This window comes from Pholcus phalangioides, unplaced genomic scaffold (assembly GCF_987345545.1).
Source record: "Pholcus phalangioides strain wild (caught in Gottingen) unplaced genomic scaffold, Ppha-v1.0 ptg000010l_1, whole genome shotgun sequence".
In the NCBI taxonomy this organism is placed as follows: Eukaryota; Metazoa; Arthropoda; class Arachnida; order Araneae; family Pholcidae; genus Pholcus; species Pholcus phalangioides.
Window position 1 is genome coordinate 18,773,918 of NW_028301603.1, and position 20,811 is coordinate 18,794,728.

At 37.7% G+C, this 20,811-nt stretch overlaps 1 protein-coding gene across 1 annotated transcript in view; it reads right to left on the bottom strand.

The window, feature by feature from the left end:
- Nucleotides 1–20,811, bottom strand: part of LOC149081047 (uncharacterized) — a 34,029-nt gene that overhangs the window by 12,780 nt on the left and 438 nt on the right. Inside the window, exons 2-9 of the mRNA XM_089237805.1 lie at nt 17,584–17,692; nt 15,837–15,882; nt 14,567–14,614; nt 13,212–13,282; nt 12,666–12,730; nt 12,492–12,537; nt 3,635–9,809; nt 556–623 (exon numbers count right to left, since the gene is read on the bottom strand). Of these exons, the coding sequence (XP_089093931.1) occupies nt 556–623; nt 3,635–9,809; nt 12,492–12,537; nt 12,666–12,730; nt 13,212–13,282; nt 14,567–14,614; nt 15,837–15,882; nt 17,584–17,645 (6,581 nt within the window). The 5' untranslated portion in view covers nt 17,646–17,692. The remainder of the gene's footprint in view (nt 1–555; nt 624–3,634; nt 9,810–12,491; nt 12,538–12,665; nt 12,731–13,211; nt 13,283–14,566; nt 14,615–15,836; nt 15,883–17,583; nt 17,693–20,811) is intronic.

The following is a 20,811-nucleotide window of genomic DNA, read 5'->3' on the forward strand; positions in this document are numbered from 1 at the left end:
AATTCCAAACCCTACTTTTTGCAAAGAATGTGTTATTTTTGATCGATTAAGCTTGGTTTCAGCCAACATGAGTCAAAAGTTAGTTAACTTATAAAAATTCATTAAAAATAAAACAAATGATAGAAAATTGCAGTTTGCATGAATGGGATAAGAGGGTGATAAGATTTATTTTTAATAAGAAACAAGTTCAGCAATTTGTTGGACAAATAACACTGATGTTCATTTGAAGCAGATTAATGCATATCAGGCCATTGGTAAACTAGATGCGTGCACTGGGGATCCTTCATTCAATGCCAGTATCAACTGTGTTAGAAGAGAAACAGCATATTAAGAATACTGGGTGTATTACCCGTATCTCCTTTTCAGTTTCCAAACAATGCTAGGTATATATCTCTTTTACCAAAAATGGTAAAGGAGGATTCGGTATCGTAACACTTTATTTATAAAATTCACAAATTAGTTATACTGGAAAAAAAAAATTGGCATCCAATTGTGCACTGCATGAAACTAGAAATCAAAGGGGATAAACTGTGTGAACAGGAATTTAATACTTACATCTTGTTTTTTTCAGGCGTTGCCATTGATGACTTATTACGGTTCAAATCGTCAATATCACCTATGACCTGAATGATAAAAATAAAATTATTTACTTTGATGAAATTTCTATGTTTTATCACCAAAATATACACATGCATAACTAACTACAAGGCATTCAATTTATAATTATACAGCACTCTGCACATTGATGTATACCTTAATATTTTTTTTTTGTTCATAATGGAAAACTTGATTTTTTAATCAGAATACATTTTCTACAGATAAAACATGGTTTCATCTCAGTGGATATGTCGAAAGCCAAAATCACCAAACAAGAAGCTCTGAAAACCCACATCTCTTTGTCAAGCTGCCTCTCCATCCTACAGAAATGGAACCCTGGTGTGCCATGATAAGGCAACGAATAATAATACAGCATACAGCAGACTCTCGATTATCCGACCTCCCCCCCCCCCCCCCCACTGGTGAGCAAAATTGAAGGGCAATTGACAAAATTTGTCACATCTGAAGTACTCAACAAAAAATGTGAAGATTATTTTTTCAATCAAACCTGAAATTTTTGTCTGAAACTAATCGGGAGTCTACTGTGATCCTATTTTTTGACATGATGACTTTTTAGATGTAAAGGGGAAATTAAAATATTGCTTCAATATTGAGAGATGTGGGGGGAGGGGGGGAGAATGATTAATTACGTCATCAACCATCCGTTTATGAAAGTATGAAATATTCTTAATGACATCTTTAATTCCCGTCTTTGCTAAATATGCCAAAATGAGTCAATGAGAAAAACCTTTCCTAGTTTGTGGGTACCTAAAGTAACATTCCTATAAGTCATCTATAGATCATCCCCACATCCTGTCTTATTTATGGGGGCGGGGGGGGGGGGGTTATCGACTAAACTGCCATCATTTGCCTAAAAGGTGTATCTCAAAAAAACTAAGGAAACTGAGATTTTTCAATTCACATAACAATTCTTCCAGATTGTTCTGTGATGTATGTCACAGATTTCGGCATATTCTGCTTTGAGGCAAACAAGGATGGGAGGGGGAACAGTTCACTGATGAGAGGAATTATTTACCTTCACCCTTCTACTCATGCCAAGAATACAATTTTTCTGTGAATGAGGTGATCGCCACCCCTCCATTCCTCTGTACTGCCTATGCTCCTGTATGATGTGGATGAGAGAACTGGCTGTGGTGATTTATGAGACAAGAAAGGAATCTATTTCTCGTGAAAATAATTTTGTTGTATGGTGGAAGGCTTGGGTTGCAGCTAATTTGTAGGAAGTGGGATATAAAAAAAAAAAGAGGTAGCAAAAGTCTGGTGTATTTATTTACTATTCTCCTGAGAAACTTGGCCATGAATGGTGTGGGCCAACCTCGCAATAGGAAAAAATTGGTAATCATTGAGTAATAAATTATGGTAAAATTTGGGCAAAAAATGGTAATAAAATTAGTTTCGCTTGATGGGATGGGGGGTAAAAAATGTTCAATCCTCTGACATAATCCAATACTTCAATGACATCTATAAGTACCTATTCAGACAGTTTATAACATTATTTGAAGAAGCATGAATGCATGAATGCATGAATGCATGAATGCATGAAGCATGAATGTGATTGCTGGATACAGCAACAAAGTGTGATCTGCCACATGGCAAATTTGACCATGGCGATACTGAAGGTTTTTAGCAGCAGAATCGCCTCTCAATGAACTGTAATGTGACAGAGTCGATTGGTGAATAGGCATAAAAAGGAAAACAATTAAATTTACGATTATGGAATCTTTATGCGTTGTGTATTAGCACCTGTCAACAAAGAAAGCGACAACAAAAACTAATATAATTCACACAGAGGGGTTAATAATAACAAATTAATTTATTGAATTATCAAATAAAAATAAGGATTATCCAAAGAGGAGATTTACATCCAACATGTTATATTACTACTGAGAATATATCATCTTGACATTGCAGAATATTAAATGATTAAGCATCTCGATAAGCAATAAATGATTAGAAATTCTTGAATTGAGATAATTCCAACTAACTTAAACAAATATGTACCTTGTACACATTCCTTTTCAGAATTTCTAACGAATTGGCACATGCCGGAATGTGTGTTCTGAGTGTATGCTTGGCCCTAACGAATTTATGTTGTCGAGTTGCACTTGTTTCGTGTTCATGCTGCCATCTGGCTTCCATTTTCTGAAGTACGGATGGAAATGCTTGAATTTTCATGTTTTGTGAGTATCATGTTGTAGGCCTGCCTGCTCTCTGCGGAGAGACTTTTTCAAATGGGAGATCGGCTCACATTCATGCCTTGAAGCTGGAAAACCGCAGAAAACCAACTTCAGCCGACCACCACTGTGCCCTCAACGGAGTTCGAACCTGGAATAATTCCAACTAAATTGATATGGCACTCACCACCAATTATCCATCTTTCGGATACATCTTGGCCCTGATCTTTTCACTTCATCACCAGATCTTTCCTCGTTCTCTCTCCAACCTCAACCTCGAACCTCCTTCTCGCATCTCGACTACAGGGGGAAAAACCCTGTTTATCACACCACCCCAACTTATATGGGCCCAATGGTATATTAGCGGTTCCTCAGAAGAATTGCTTCTTGGAACTCACTGGTTCCCTTCATGCTGGCAGCTCTATTATTTCCAAAGTCCATCGAGGCGTCAGAAACTGTAACACCGTCTGCGGCTCACAGTGTTACACAGTAACCTCAAAAACCAAACCCAACAGGTTTCGAGGTCACAGTCCTTAAGAGAACACACTGCAAATTTGACAGGGACAATGCTGAAGAAAGGTTTTTCTGCAGAAGAGTCGACTCTTAAAAGACTGTGAGCACCAAGATCTTCAGGTACAATATAAGCTGCGTGTTATTTTCATTAAAGAACTTAAGAAATTGTTTTAACATTTTGAATAAAACTTTTCTTTTGTACATTTAGCTTTTAAGTTTTCTTTGTGGATTTTACAACACAACTGATTGGGCATTGTCCTCGAGTAAACGAATATTTTCACTTCCCCCCCCCCCCAGTTAAAATATATGTTTACAATTGCATCACTCACCTTATATTCGTCTATCGTCTTTTCATTCTCGGTTCCAGAACAACTGTTAGCACAGATAATGTCAATAATGTCATGAATGGCACCCTTGAGATCAGTTGCTGCTGGCTGTTCATTGTCTGCAAAAGCCTGATCATGCTCTCTCATAGATCTGCTTGTCATTGTCTCGTCTGTACCTACATGAACATCATTAGGTGGAGAGACAAAGTGTAAAATTTCAAGTTCGTTATCTGGATGATGTGTCTCAGCTGAATGTTCCAGCAGGATTCCTGACACCTGATGGCTACTGGATAAAACCTCAATGACTGGTTCAGACACCGGAAGATTTTGAATATGGATGCATTCTGTGTCCATATGCGAATCATCATCGCTGACAGCAACAACATTCTGAAATGTCCGATTGTTCGGCAAATCATCATTCATACTAACTTCATCAGCACGAGAGTCTAATAGTTCAATCTTAGGTTTAATGCCAGACATGGGATGTTCTGGATCATTATCTTCACGTTCAATACAAGGGGAGGAATCTGACTCGTACATACCAGTTCTATTTTGTGATGTGTGCTGTTTCACAAAATCATTTCCCTCAAGAGCAGTAGGGCTGCCGTTAGATGCATCATCATCTGGTACCAGAGTTACAGTTCCAGGAGCACAAGCCACTTCAGAAGAATGATCCTCTACAGATGGGCATGAAACATCATTGATACATACAACTCCCTGAGATACTTGATCGTCCAGATAATCCTCTTTATGGCGATCTCCATCATCAGCAATAACTGGATCATCGATATCCAGATTTGGTTCTAACACAGTCTTTTCAGGCACAGAACACATTGGCAAATGATGGTCTTCATTAGTCCGTGCATCAAGACTACTAATACAAGCCACATTCTGAAATGACTGTTTACTGAGTGAATCGTTCACTTCAGGGAGGACTTCAGCATCAGAAACACATGAGTCTTCCCTATCCAGGTCTGTTTCCGTGCAAGTCTTTCCACTGGGTACAGAACATTCTCGCAGATTTTGTTCAATACTCGCATCCAAATCCCGATAACAAATTGCGGCTTCAGTCTGATGAGTAAATTGGTTTAGCGAATAGTCTTTTTCGCGAATCACACCATCAGAGTGATTGATTTTATTTTCATCATCTGGTTCTGGTTGCCTGTTATTTTTAATACTCAAGCTTGAATCTTGATTGCTCGGACTTTCAAGTGCATGATTTTCCACCATTTCATTTCCTTCAATAACTGAAGTACTAGAGACATCTCCATCTTCAATCTGTTCCATTTCCACCTGAGTACCTGTGCACATTTTGTGCAAATTATCATGATGTGTAGAATCTAGATTGCCAATTACAGCAGTTTGATCGGGCAGTTTTTGATCTGTTTCAGAAACTTTGATTCCATCGGTATTAACATCAGATTTCACTTGAGACTCAATCTCAGATGAGGAACATTTTTGCAGATCATACTCATTATCACCAAGACATGAATTGAGATCTCTAATTATGCTTCTTTTGGGTACTTCCAGGTCTTGCAATTCTTGTTTATCATGAACCATGACATCAGCGGCAATCCCATCACCACCATTGCAGTCTAGTTCCATTTCACTCTTGTTACAAGACACAGGAGATTCTTGCAGATGACGATCATCAATACCAGGATGGGAATCTAAATCACTAATCGGAAAGACTGAATGCAACTGTTTTTCTAAACCATAATCTAATTTACCATTCTCAATGATATCGGCACCAGTAGGTTTTATCTCAGCATTGGTGTCAGACACGGTAAAGTCTTGAAGGTTATGTCCAATATCAAGCGATGAACCTAGATTGCTGTTTGAAACATTCTGATGCATCTGTTTGCTCAGCATGTCATTTCTTTCATGAACCGCATCACCATTAGCAATGGCCTCATCACTGTTCGATGAATGGTCCGGTTCAACTTGAGTCTTTAGCGACTTCTTGTTGCATAATTTTTTCTTCTCTTGTTTAAATTTGTAAATCACATCAATATAAGGCATCAACTTCGGTTTCTTAGAACTGCTAGCTGTACTTTTCACGGAAGAAGATCCCATGGCGACTGTAAATTTGAACTTTCTGCTACTACTGGATGGTTTCTGTGAATCTTCACTGCAAGGAATGTGAAGAGGTGGGATCAATACCGGTACAGACTGTGCGCCATTCGCTGATGTTGCCTTTGTTGGACGTGTGGCATTAGTGCCAGAAAGTTTAATATCAGTTTTGCTTTTGGCAACACGAGCAGAAACTTTCTGCACGTCAACGTCTTCAATGATATTTGAATGAAAAACTGGCTTCTTACACTTATTTGATTGTTGTGTGCAGCCCTGATTGACAATATTCGAACTTTTTTCAGAATGCAGTTTCAACTGGTCATTAACAATGTTGGTGATGCTGGAAGATTTCGAACCTGTGCCAAATCCTTTAACATTAAAATTACTTGAGTTGTCTGGCAGGTGACCAGAATTTTTGTTATTGACTGGTGCAGACGAGTCTTTGTTACTCGATTTCACAATGACAGGTACACACAAGGCATTCGGGTATACTAGAGCCTCACTTGAAGGATGATTAACAGAGATTGGACGGTCATTATGTACATTTGAATTGTTCAGGAAAGGAGCAACTGCTCCGATTTCCTCTTCCCCAGAAATTTTCTTCGGACGAACATTGCAGCTGGATGTTAAATTCATATCCACGTTGATGTTATTGATTTCCATTGATGCCATTGGAGTGTTATTCTCCACAAAGTTCTTGCTGATTGGTGCATCACACACCAGCTTTGGATGGTTCGAAATGGCAAGGCTTCTATCATGCAATGAATCTTTGACGATATCAATTACAGAACTCTTGCCACTGACTTTCTTGATGTAATTGTCACCAAGTTTCTCAGGTAAATTATCAGAGTTCACTAGTATCGTTTGCATATGTGATATTGGAGGTAACACGGACGTTTCGATTCTATCTTGAACATTTGATGGGCTGTCATCTTTCAGCCTCTTCTTTGGAATCACTTCCAATTCAATGACATCATGACAAGTGAAGTTCACATCTGTCATTTCCATAGAGACTGAATCATTCCTATCATCATTGCTGCAGTAGCTAACAGGTTGTACTTTTTCCATGCATGTCAAATTCATAACATGTGTTAAACAGTTTGTTTTTTCATTAACAGCATCACTGCTTGTGAAATTATCTAAATCACTGGATTTTCTTGGCACGTTCGACACTGTAGTTAACATGGACTTTTCAATCCGATCAGACACACCACCGAGATTGTTGTTGCTAGGTCTCTTACCCTGAGTTACATCATCATGACAAGTAACATTCAGGCCTATGTCATTTGTAGGAAGTGAATCATTTTTGTTGTCATTGTCATGATATTCCACAGGCTGTAAATTTCCTGCACATGTAAAACTCATAAAATGGGTGTAACCACTTGTTTTATTGTAACAGTTATCTGACCCAGCAGCTACCACATTATCAATATTCCCAGGCTTGTTTTGCATGTCTGACTCTGAGGATGATATTGGCATTACTTCATATGACATGATGGAAATATTTCTAGGTTCTAACACATCATATAGAATCTCTTTTGATTTCACACTATCACTATGAACTAAATCGGAACTTGTAATATCCATTGAAAGCGAGCTTTCCTCTTTTTCAAAATCAAAAGTCATGGGTTCATCATCTTCATTTTTGTCACAAAAGTTATCGCCACACGTGAAATTCATGGGATGAGTGGAACGAATGGTCATGCCACCAAAACCATTACTGCTGCCACCTTCAGAATTCTTCTTTGCATTTAATACAGAAGCTTCAATTTTGTCTGAAGCATACAAGAAATTCTCATTTTCTGACCTCTTGTACTGAATAATTTGGGGTTCAGCGTTATTATGATAAGCTAAATCTAAATTAGTGATGTCCATTGAGTCGTTTTTATCCTCTTGGATACGAAATGATGTCGGTTTGAAATTTCCCTGGCATGTGAAATTCATTAACTGGGCAAAGCGTTTTGTTTTATCACCAAAGTCGTCAAGAACAGAGCCTTTTGTATTTTCTAAATCACTGGGCTTCAATTCCGTACTCGATGATGAGGTAAATGATTCAGGTTTCGTTTGATGAGACACACTTTTATTTTCCGGTGTCTCATCCTGGATCACTTGTGATTCAATGACATTGTGACAAATACGGTTCATACCCTTGTCCCTCGCAGCACGCATAATTTCAGTTCGATCAGCAGGTTCCACACATGTAAAATTCATGCAGCGAGTGATACGATTTGTTTTGCTATCATCATCATTGTTATTTTCTGCATTCATAGCATCTCCACTTATTATTTCTGCACATGGATATATGAGGGTCTCCAGCTTATCTGAGCCAGATAGAGGGCTTTCCGACTTCTTTTCCAGAGTCCCTTGAGATTTAGCATCGCCGCAGCATGTGAAATTCATGTCTGTGTCATTTGCTGGCTTATTTTTGTTATAATAGATCACCAGTTTAGAGTTTTCTTGGCAGGTGAAATTCATAACATGAGAGAAGTGATTCGTTTTATTATCACAGCCACTAATAGTGATGTTTTCTGTATTCTTCACGGCATTGTCAGATGGAAACGATGTAAGGTCCATCTGCTGGTGATGGTAATTAGTGGAATTGAAATGAGTCGATGAATACTGACCCAGCAGTTCTGGACACATTTCAACAGAATCAGAACCATTACTATGACGTTCTAACTCTATAGAGGACCTCGAGTCTAGAGACAAAGCAGGAGAAAAGCTGTCATTCTGAAGAGAAGGATTTTTACAATCTTCGATGTAATCTGCAGCGACACCTAATGATTTAGTCTTGATGGCATCTTTGCATATCACATCCGATTGAGATGACAACATTCCTTGTTTTCCCAATCTTTTAGCGGCAAACAGCATATTATTTCTATTGGAACTAAAATTATTTTCTTTGTTTTCTTCACAACTTTCAGGGACAAAAACCTCATCTGAAACATCCTTATACTGATATTGGCTATGATTGAGGTTTTTTCCAACTGATTCATTCATTTCACCACTGCAATTTCGAAGCACAGACTTGTCCAACATCGATGATCTACTAATGTCACACGGATTGTTGTCAGTCCACTGCCTTTCAGGGACAGATAAGATGTCAAAATCATCATGACACGAATCCCTTTCATTGACAACATGAGTTTCACAACTCTCATCAAGGTCGGGTATGTATCCATCAGGATCACATATCATCATGCTTTTATTTGAGACATCGGCACCTGTCATGTCTATCTTATGATGTTCATTATTCCCAAGTGAATTTTCTTTCACACTCGAAGTAGTAGTTATCATTGACCTTAAGTAGCATCTGTTTTGAATGATTGAATTCTCTAACACTAATGATCTTTTATCAACGCACAAATCATTTTCAGTCCATTGCCTTTCTGGGACTGATAAGATGTCAAAATCATCGTGGCAAGGGTGCATTTCATTGACATCATCAGCCTCACAACTCTCATTCAATTCGGGTATCATTTCATCGGCATAACGAATCATGCTTTTGTTGGAGACATCAGTGCACGTCATGTCCATCTTACAATGTTCGTTATTTTCGAGTGAATTTTCTTCCGTGCTTGAAGTAATGTTCATCGGCATCAAGTAGCGTCTGCTTTCCTCAAAGACACTGGAGGCGTCAATAACAGCAGCACCAGAAGCAGTGTCGCAGCTGAAAACAATTTCAGAGTCTGCATGCTTAGTAATTTCATTCACCATTTTAGGTCGAGTCGAATCTGAAGCACTTTGCAAGATAGTTGTCAGGTCCATATTTGACGATACGTTCGTGGTGACACTGGGAAGTCTATCGCAGATGTTTCTGTTATCAACGGTTTCCAAACTTCCTTTAGAGCTATTGAAAATGTTTTTCAATAGAGGATCAGAACTGTTCGAATCAAAATCGGAAGTTTTGTTAGAAATGGAAGTGTTGGAAATGTTCTCGATTTTATCTGCAGTTGATATAGTTGCATCTGGTAGGTTAGTGATATCGTTCATTTTCATATTTTCTTTTTCCTGTGTTGTTGTTCTGGATTTCAGTAAGGCATCTAAAGAACTTTCTAGATGAGAGTTTTCTGAAGGCAAACTAGTCGATGATGATGATGATGTCCTGAAAACCACAAGTAAACACGACATTAATATGGTGTACAATGAAATATACACTTTATCAATCGTCACTTGAAAAATTTAGAAACAGAAGAACAATATGTGAAAAAAATCAAAGTACAGAAGACTAGAGCTTTCACGATTTCCCCCCCCCCCCCCCCCCCCGTTCGTTAAATGAACAGGAGTTGAAATTTTATGAATTATTTTTCAAGATACAGAAAATTCACAAGCAACAATTTTTAAAAAATGTCATTGCCTGTCTTTTGGTGCACATTCCCAGACTCGAAAAATTTGTAGTTTGTGACTTGAAAAAACAATTCGCTGCCAAAGAAAACACCTTGTACAAATAAAATGAAAAGTTTGACATTTTTTGGGGTGACCATATGACCGGTTTTTCCTGGACATTCCTGTATGCATTAAAAGTTTGTTAAAACTTCAAAAATTAATTGAAAAGGATTAAATCATGATGAAAAAATTCCAGGTCACGTGAATGGAATCAGAAGATCAGATTTGTTTTTAAATAAGAAAAAGTCCCAGAAGTCTACTTCATATATTGCTGAGATGCAATATGTGAAGCAAATTATGCAAATCGGGCTGCCAGCACTGAATGAATAATGCACATACAGTCATCGGATTTATATGGACGAATTTTCATAAATCTACCTCAAATATTGTATCCCAGCACTGTCCATTGTTGACTCTTGGGAACATTTTTTTTTTTATACAGAAAAATTTATTTACCCCTGATTCCATTTGTGCAAACTTTAATTTTTTGCCATCATTTGTTCCTTTCCACCATTAATTTTTTAAAGTTTTAGTAAACCTTTGAAGCACCCTGTATTACTAAACTGCAGTATATTGGATTTCAAAACAATACAATTAAAAAAAAAACTAGAACAACACAAATACATAATTTATATAAGTTACGGTGCAAAAACAATTCACATGGAATGGAGAATTACAGTAAAACCTCTCGTAACAGTAACCGCACAGATGCAGTCACCCCTCTTTGATGACCAAATAATAGTTTCCCGGGGAAAACCCTTATTCGAATAATGTATCTCAAACTTTAATTTTGTTTTTATACCCCTTTAAATTTGTTTTTGATCCTGTTTGTAAGCTAGGCAACAGCTTCATGCAAAGTTATTATTTACTTAAGCGTCATTCAAGTACTAAGTTAGCATCAATGGGGGTGGGGACTTCCAATTTGCTTATTTTTAATAACAAGGGGGACGGGAGGTTTGGATGATGCTTACGTCATCAAATTCTTATCATCACCCCCCTTAATAAAAATATGAAATATTCTTAATGGCATCTTACAAAAACAAGAAAAACCTTTCCCTAGTTTGTGGGCACCTGAACTAACATTCCCCCTATTTATAAGTCCCTTATAGAGCCGCTTTAGTGATCCCTAAATGTTTTGCGGATCAAGTGATCTGGAAATATGTCCAGGCCACTTAAAAGCTCTAGAACTGTGCAACGCATCACTCAAGTGATCCATAATTATGCAGCGGATCACTTAAGTAATATAGGAAAGTGCAGCGGATAACTTGAGTGATGTAGAACAGCACTGGGGGCTGCTTAAAGTGCTGTAAAACTGTGCCACCTGTCACTCGAGGGATCTCTAAATGTGCAGCAGATCGCTTAAGTGTTCGAGAACGGTGTTGCAGATCATTTAAGTGATCTGTGAATGTGCCACGGGCCTACTTGAGTGATATGAAAATGTGCCACGGGTCACTTAAGCTCTGGCGGCGTTGTTGGCAAGAGTATGCAGATGTTGCTGCCAACACATCGCTTTCGTGAACCCACTTTTTCTTTACCTCTTTAGCTGTTCAAGAGAGAATGCTTTCGTTTCTTGCAGATTCAAGATGTTATTTTCTATGTCTCCATGTATACTTGTTTCTCTTTATATGTGTTATGTACCATGTGCTTCGTCAAATTAATAAACTTTATATTCACCCGTTCTCTGGAATTTAAGTAATTATTGTGAAGTCAAAATTTGAGTTATCAATGGATAAGTCATTGCTTCAATTTAAGTGCCAGTACACAACTTTCTACGCCAGTGATACGACCATAATGGTGACTATAAGTGATCGATAAATGTGCCGCTTAGTTCATTTTTACAAAATTACATTTGAGGGTGCAGGCACATCAGATAACTCCCAGGGCCACATTTGGTTCAAGAACCAAGGGTTTACCATATATGGCTTGGAGGGTGGGTCGCAATGAATTACTTATAAAGAAATTTTGAGTTGAGCCCTCTCTCTCAAATACCATTGATATTAAGAGAAATTGATTATAACAACACACATATATATAAAAGTAGTTTCTTTCAAAATTTTAATTTTTTAAAAATATTTTTACAAAAAAAACCTTTTTGATCATCCCCCCACGTCGCTGATTCCACCAATATGCATTAGGAAGTAGGGGGATAGAGCTGACAAAATTTTTCTGACGGGTTCCAAATGGCAAAAAATTTGCTAACATAATACTTGAACACCCGCCTTATGTCTGGAAAGTGTCATTCAAAGTAGGTGAGGCCCTCTTTATTTCTTATGCGAGAAGGTCTACCACAATTCCATAAAAACTTAGTTGAAACAAATTAGAAGCAGCATTTTAATTTACTTGAGCATGGATTTAGCACATAGGAAAAAATGAAGATGAGAAATGTTTTTTTACTACTTACAATGCTTGACTTGTAAGGCTGGGATCTTTAACAACAGGACATGGATCTGAAACACATAAAAAAAATAACTAATGGTTCGATTCAACATTGCCATCAACAAAAAAGACAAGAAAATGAGAAGCAAAAACTGATCAACTATTGACTGTAAAGAACTGAAACTACTAAAAACTTCACCCAAATTATTTGGATTATTTTCGCCATCATCATCACCACCGCCACGCTCGAATGGTTGAAATTCTCTGTAAAAAAATTAACAATAGATTTAACATACCTAGAAAAATGAATTGATACAAGATACAAAAAAAAAACCCCTATAAATAAATCTGATTCACACTTCAAGATTGAAAAGCCACAGAAAATTTACGCAGCAAAAAAAAAAACAAAAAAAAAACTGTGCAGTTCCTGGAATTGAAACTCCAGTAACTGCTCACAACCCTGGACTGATGTAATTAGTAACTTACTTCTGCTATCTGAAACGAGGCAGGGTTGTGTCCGAAAAATTCCAGTCAGCAGAAATTTATAGCTGTGGTTTCTCTTCCCCCCCCACTCCATATCTCTCTCGATGCATTTTCCCCAGCAGCTAACATGGTTGCATGGCCATCATAATAGCCACATGACTGCGTGGTGTCAAACTTCACATAAGTAGAAAGACACTTTAACAATACAAATATTTGTAATAAAAATAAATATATTTTAAAACTGCTGGATGCAACTACTTACACAACTTGGTAGGTTTTGGCCCAGCTGACTCTTCTAGAGGATTTGAGACTCTTCCGCTTCTCCTCATTCTCCTACGCAGAAAATTTAAAGAATAAGAAAACTGTGCCAGTCAATAATAAATCACATGCAAATTCAAAGATGGTCATCGATATTATCAAATGTTAAAGGCTACAGGGAACAGAAACACATAATGGTCCAGAAATCCTATATGAAAAACTGTGGTCATGGTCTTTGGTATTTCCGAAGCATGCGTGGTAGAAAACTCTGCAGACTTGTTGGGCTGTCCCCAGACAGCCTGGTGAGAAAATGTCTCATGAAAAAACTGATTCTGAATAACTGTAGCCCTAAACTGTACAGGAGTGTGTGGTGTTGTGCCAGTTCAGTTTGGCTGAAGCCAATATTTAGTCAACACAAGCCGGGAATTTCAATCCTTAAGTTTGTTTATGTGGGAAAATGTCCCCTCATTGGACCATATTTTTCTCTCACGATTTTTCTTGCAATTTCCATTAAGAATGCACTCTGTCTAACTAAAACCGACAACAGCCAAACTATCGTCCACAGTGATCACCCACCAGCATACTGAAAGTACACTAAGAAAGACATTATGGAGAATGTGTGGCCGGGGGGGGGGGGGGGGGAAGAGAGAGAGAAAGGGGGGCAATCAGGAAAACCTGGAAATCTGAACAGGATGGTCTGATCAACTTCTCCTCTGAGGGCTTCCAGACCATGTATGGAGGCCTTAAGGAAAAGACACCAGATAAGTTAGTCCTATTTGTGAGAACATAAATTAATATGACTAATGAGCTTTGAGCTTGCATTTTAACGCACCCCCTCCTGTAATGTTAAATGAGATATTAAAAGAGATAAACTGGCTTTCCCCCCTCAGTCCGGTACACCAGACCTTTGACTAACCCACACCCTCTCCCACTAGCTTTAGTTCTGTAAATCACTAACAATGATATCAATGAGAAAATTCTTTATGCAGTGAATTCTGCTCACAAAGTGCCTTCTTCGGGCCATTTATTTCCATTTAAACAGTCTTATTTCCAAATAGTCAACTATTTTTTCATATCAAAACATTTCCCATTCAAGAAGTTTCGTTCTTTAACCTATTGGAATTCGGAATAATAATCAGTGAATTTTGGAGGTTCTCTTATCACTGAGCATTGGAATAATATGCTTTAAAGGTAAGTAAAATCGATTTCCTTATCAGTGCATGACAATATGGAAGCAAATGAGTTAATATGTGATGTGTTAAATAGAATTCCCCATATAATGACGGGGAAAAAAAGTTCTTCGTGCTTTCAATTTTCCACACTTGTGTCTGAATCAGAAAAATATGAATTACATATTACCTCGATGGAAGTATTATCTGGCTGAAATGAAGCCCTCTGCTTGAGAATCTGCAGAAAAGAAATTTGATAACATCACATTATTCAACCTACCCTTAGTAAATTGATTTTTCATGTACAATGCACACATACATATAAACAAAAGGTCGCTACAGATGAGGAAAAATAACAATAAAAATTCATAATCTTGGTAACTCAAATTTATATTTTCTGCAAAAACATTTTTTTTTTAATTTTCAGCCAAGATGAGTTTACATATCCAAAAGTACCCAAGCTTTTTGATGAAGGCAGGTCTTTTAAACGACTGATGAGCCCCAATAAAATAAAACGGTCTGAAATTCTGATCTAAGTAGAAGTGGTAATTAAGAGATGAGCAGAAATCACCTTTTTTTTAATGCTCTCCGCCGGAACATATTATATGCTTGTGACTTATCCACCCCTCCCCCACCCAAGAGCCCTTTCTACTTATTAAATTGATTTTTGAGTAAATTTATAATGAAAAAATATTTTATGAATAAGGTCAATCTCTTGACAATGAGCGTCCCTCTAGCAGGGCCATCTCAACACTGCTGGTTTTGAGAGAAAGGGATGTTGTGGGGGGCATGTTGGGTAAGATTTGTACAAGATATTCATCTACCCCCATAAAGGTTGCAGTCAGGTCCACAGGTTCTATCCTGGAGAAGGACATAAATAGCCCTGGTGCATGCACAGTAGTAAGCATGAGTGTAAAAATCGTGCCGAATGCACCCCCTCCCTCCCCACCAAAACCTTTCATACAGTAGTATGATTAACAAGGAAATCAATCTTAGAGCTTGAAACTATAGACGGGCAGTAATTCTCAATGAAAATTTAGGAAATCCATAATGTAACTAAAGTCGGGCTTGACAAATCAAAAAAAAAAAATTAGCCATCCACCCAAAATTTCTTTACGAACAAAGCATATTTTTTCTAAAGTAATGTTTTCAATTATTCCAGGACTAAGCAACCCCTATTCCCGCTAAACTCCCATTCAATAATCACATACAGAATCTTTGCTGCCAACACTAATTTTTTTAGTCACCATGGTGACCTGTCATCTGAGATTTATCAAGTCCTGACGTCATGAAACTTAGTCATAAACCAACGTTCCCTTTACATAGCTACCACTGCTATCTACAATTAAATCATTAGAAAATTCTGTCTTTACAAATGTTGAAACATCAGAAGACAAAATTAACTCGTGTGAGATGCATATACAGAAATTATCAAAAAATATACAAACATAATTACTTACAGAAGAACGCTTTCTTGTAGACCTAGAGCAGCCAACGGGCGGGAAACTGCGAAATTCACAAGAAGAAACATGATTAAATGAAAAAAAAAAAAATTGAATGACCATTGTTAATAAAAATACACTTGTTTTATGCCGTATAATACGAAGACATCTGTCCTGTTCATAAAGATCTTGGATGAAATATCCGATGAAGTTTAAAAACTTAAATATTCTATGACTTTTTTCAGTATTCTTCCGTTATAACCATCACTTGGTGCCTTTGTTGTTGTCTTGGCGAATTTTCTTTTAATTTATGCCTTCTGTTCTTAGTGTTGAATATTTTCTTTACAATATTCATGATGTCCATAAATTTGTTCATTTTTTTAAACAAGGTGTGCGGAAAGAAAGAAGCCAAAATACACCAAGTCTGTGTTGAAAATGTGTGGTATGGTTATAATGAAAGAATACCTTTTTCTCTGAATGTATTTTATTATTTTTTTGAACTTTTTTTAATGTTTTTAACTTTTATATAAGCTATCCTAAAGCAGCGTTTCCAGCAAAATCTGCTTGGCCATTTGCCTGTCTTTTCCTAAACAAAGCTCCGAAAGAAATACTTCAGACCTTTACATAACTCAAAATCTTGACCTTCCAAATGTCAAATTTTTGTTTTTAGAGTTTTTCTCTTCAGAGAACTTCCCTCACTTTTATACAATATTTACAATTTCAGGCAGAAAAAAGATAATCTCTTAATGCAAAATGCCACCTGGGGTGAAAATTGCTGTAGTTAAGGGAGGCTGCAATGTCTCCACTCACTGCTTCATGCTAATAATGGGCGTTATGAGGAATTGGAAAGTGTATCTCTGGCGTATTGGTTAGTATGCAAAGAGACCCAGGGTTTGATTCCCGGGAGACAAATCACTTTTCATTACAAATATTTATTTTGGTACAACATCCAGAAATTCAATTTCTCAATGTATTTTGGACCGATAAAACATCATATCTTAATATTTGCATATTTCTCTGACTTTTGCCAAATATTTAATATTTTAAATTAAGGTTTCAACAACTGGGCTGATGTGAAAGATGAACTCAGGAAAGAAAACTCATCCTCTCACGAACAGGGTGAGCAGGATAGACCACTATACTACAAAGGCACCAAACCTATTTACTTAGAGTGACTGTCCATGCACGGTCCTTTTCAGTGCACACAAGCTCTAAGGAAAGAGGTTTGATGCCTTTGTAATGTAGTGGTCTAGCATGCTCACCCGGCAAGTGAGAGAACATAGGTTTAATTCCTTTGCAGAGGCAGCTGAGTTTTCTTTTATGAATTCATCTCTCGAGTCAGTGCAATTGTTGAAATCTTTGTTTGAATAGCAGAGAGTGACATCGTCTTCGGATATTTTACATGACTTTCCAGGTCAATGGGAACTCTTTAACAGGAATCAAGTCTTTGATTCTATTAAAAACAGCCTCGTAACATTTTTAAAATGTGATATTTTCATGAACAAATCTTTTTTCTGAAATTGCTATAACTAAAACATGTTCCATAAATCATTTCAAGGTATGGTGACCAAACATATCATGAAAAATTTTTAAGGTTTTCCAAGGATAACATTATTTGGTTGTAAGTAGATAATATGTGGTTAAAAAAAAGACGACATTCGACAAGAACTGGTTATGGATACAAGGTTTCGTCATATCATGTAATCTGGTCACCTTACTTTTGCTTTGATTTATGTATGATCTGTACTTAGAAAACAACACTTACTTTTCATCGATATCATCAAGAAGTTCAGATGACAACGGTTTGTTTGAGGTTTGGTCCTCCATTTTCACATCCAAAAAATGCTCGATGGCATTCTAAACTACTTTCACACCTATAATAAAAATCAAAATTACCAAAAAAAAAAAGCATAAACATTGAAATAAAATAACCATTTCGGCACAAAAGCCTCAAGTGGTCTAACAGTACTACTAAGCACATTCAACTCCTAAAAACTTCTCTCAGTAATCACTGACGGCACATGCGGAAAAGTGTAGCTCAGTTGAAACTAGCATGGGGAAGGGGGAAATGAGGTTTGTTTCCCCATGTCGTATCCTCAAGCAGGGAGGAACAAAAACTCAGCAATAAAATTATTCACTTTTTACAGTGGAGAGGACGACAAAATCATGTTTGCAGTGAGCGTGATTGTACTTGATCCAGTTCTTTGGATTGATGAAATGTGGAAGGATGTAGGAAAAGTATGTGGCGCAAGAAACAGAAGTGAAGAAATTCACACATACATGCTAGCAAAGGAAAAATATCATTGATAAGATGGGTAAACCATTGCCCTCCCCGCATTTCTATTTTTTCCCCCACCTTTGCTCCTTTTTTTTGAATTTGAATATTTAAGTGAATATTGCACGTGGAAATTTTTTTTTGTCATCAGGAGAGACAAGGCAACAACTTTCTAAGTGAGTTTTGAAGCACACGAGGACTGTATAAAAGGTTTTTTTTTTTTTATTTTAATAACAACTCCCACTGCAACATGACATATTATGAGCACTACACGTTATTTGGATAATTTTTATATTTGGAAGTATAACTATAAGATCCAGGGGGCGGATCTAGAGCTCACTGTTGGGAGGGGTGATTTTTTTACACGGTGAATATGGTGACTATATGTCCCTTATTTTCCAGTACAGTCAGTTTTTTCCTGTTTCGAGATCACCCTCCCCATAGATCCGCGCCTGCTAAAATCAACGATTTGCCCCTAAAATACCATATGCCCTATAACCAATGCATCTTGTATATATGTATATTAAATAGCTATATGAATGGCTTTCATATACAAGGAGCAAGCATCATTTTTAACATTTTTGAGATATACGGACTTCTGAACTATCGAAAGAGGTGGGAATTTTTATTTAAGTAAAACTAAATGGCACATAGACTGTGATGTGGTCTGTGTGCACTTGAACCAACTACCAACCTGAAGAGATAACTTAACCGAAGAAACTTTAAATGGCTTTTTCCTCAGTTGTGATTTAATGCCGCTTGGTTCCTTTTATTTAAAAGCTGTCCATATTTCCTTTGTCCCCCCCCCCCCAGAAATTGAGAGGACGGGCCTAGTGAAAGTGAATGCAATCGGTTTCTTTTTAACATATCCTGATTCTTGTTAAAAGACAAAACAGATCTTAATTTAAAATTCAATATGAAAGAAAAAAGTTAAAACAATTACTACATTGGTTTAAGCCCTGGGGCCCAGAAAGATTCTCATAAATTTGTTTTTTAACGCTTTAAATTTACTATAGGGGTGGGGGGGAGGGGGTCCCGTCAAGGGTCTTGCTTCAGAATGTGGGCGCCATGGTCCCAGACACAATGCATTTTACATAGATTCCTATGGAGGAAAATTATTTTGGTTCGTGAATGAATTAAGTTTGTAAACCAAGGGCTTACTGTAATTACAAGAAATAACCCTGCTTCATGCTCTCTTTATCTTGGAGCAGGTCCCCTAGGCTGGGCCCTCCCTCCCCCCCAATCAGACTTTTACAGGGGCTTCTACAGTTAATTTATAGAGTGAAAAAGCAAAAAATTATGAGAATTGTCACAAGCCTAAAGCCGGGTTTTCCTAGGAATAAGTTTCTTGCGCCGCGTGGACCGAATTAGACCATTTCGTGCCGGCAGAAACGTGTTACATAATCATGCTACACGCCTGTGTTTTCCTAGCGAGGCGCATCAGATCAGGGCGGCTATATAAAGTATATGGCTTTGGCATCAGCTACTCTGTCATCTGCATGCTCCGGTTTGAACGGAAGGGAAATAAAACACACAAGAGTGAAGAGAATATCGGCAAAACCGCGGCGCACGACGCATTTGACTCCTCCAGAAGGAGTCAGCCAATAACGCCCAACATAAAGCGCTGTCACGAGGCGTATTGCACTTATTGGTGAGTGGACGGCATGTCGCGCTTGACGAATCACGTTGCACGCGGCACAGGAAACCTGCTCCTAGGAAAACCAGGCTTTAGGGCTAGAGACCTGTCAACCTTGTACTTGTGGGGGGGGGGGCATACCCTGCTTATTGATCCACAATGTGAAACTTGATTTTGAAAAGTTACAAAAATATTTGGAACAGGTGCTGTATAATCCAGACAGCCAAATCCAATATACTCCAGATCGCCAAGAGCGCTATAAGTCGCCAACGCCAGCGCTCTCAGTTATGCCGATCGGGCTCTCACTTGCTTTGCCGGGTTGTCATTGTTCTAGATTGTTCCTCCGTAGCTTCCATTACCCATCCATTATAGATGGCGCTTAAAGCGCGGGCGATTCAAACGGATAACAGCGGTTTTTCCCTTTGTGCAGTAGCGTCGTTGTCTTGGATTATTCCCGATGCGATTACCTTTCGTTAGTTGTTTTTAGCGTGTCTTTTCAAATGTTTGAATAGTCATTTAGTGTTTTTCGTTCCGAGCGTTAGGATTACATTTTCGTCGAACGGTAGGGCTGTATCCTTTTTATTTATTTTTCTTATTAATATTTGTTATTTTATTTAAAAGAATCTGGATACCCGGAAATAGTCCGGGTTTTAATTTTTTTTACATAGAATATGCTTATTTTTACACCATGCATGACCGTTGTTTATTTAAATATACTATTATATTTCATTTGTGTTTCATGATATTTTTCATATTTGAATGGGTTTTTATTATTGTTTTCCATGCTGGCGATTTTTTTTTTCGGCGTCCGCAGTGTCTAACGGCCTTGGCGACTTTTGGTCGGGTCGTCGGACATGTTTGGCGCCAGAAATCGCCAATCTCTGGATTATACAGCACCTGTTCCAAATATTTTTCTCATATAATATTTTTGATTATGAAACCATAGGCGGAGATAATAGACTTGGAAGTCTGGGAGGGGGGAACGATGATGTCAATTCATATATACATTAGATCAGTCGACTCCACCTTTGACGCTGGGGGGGTTAATGTTCCCCCCCCCCCGTATTACCGACCATGTATGA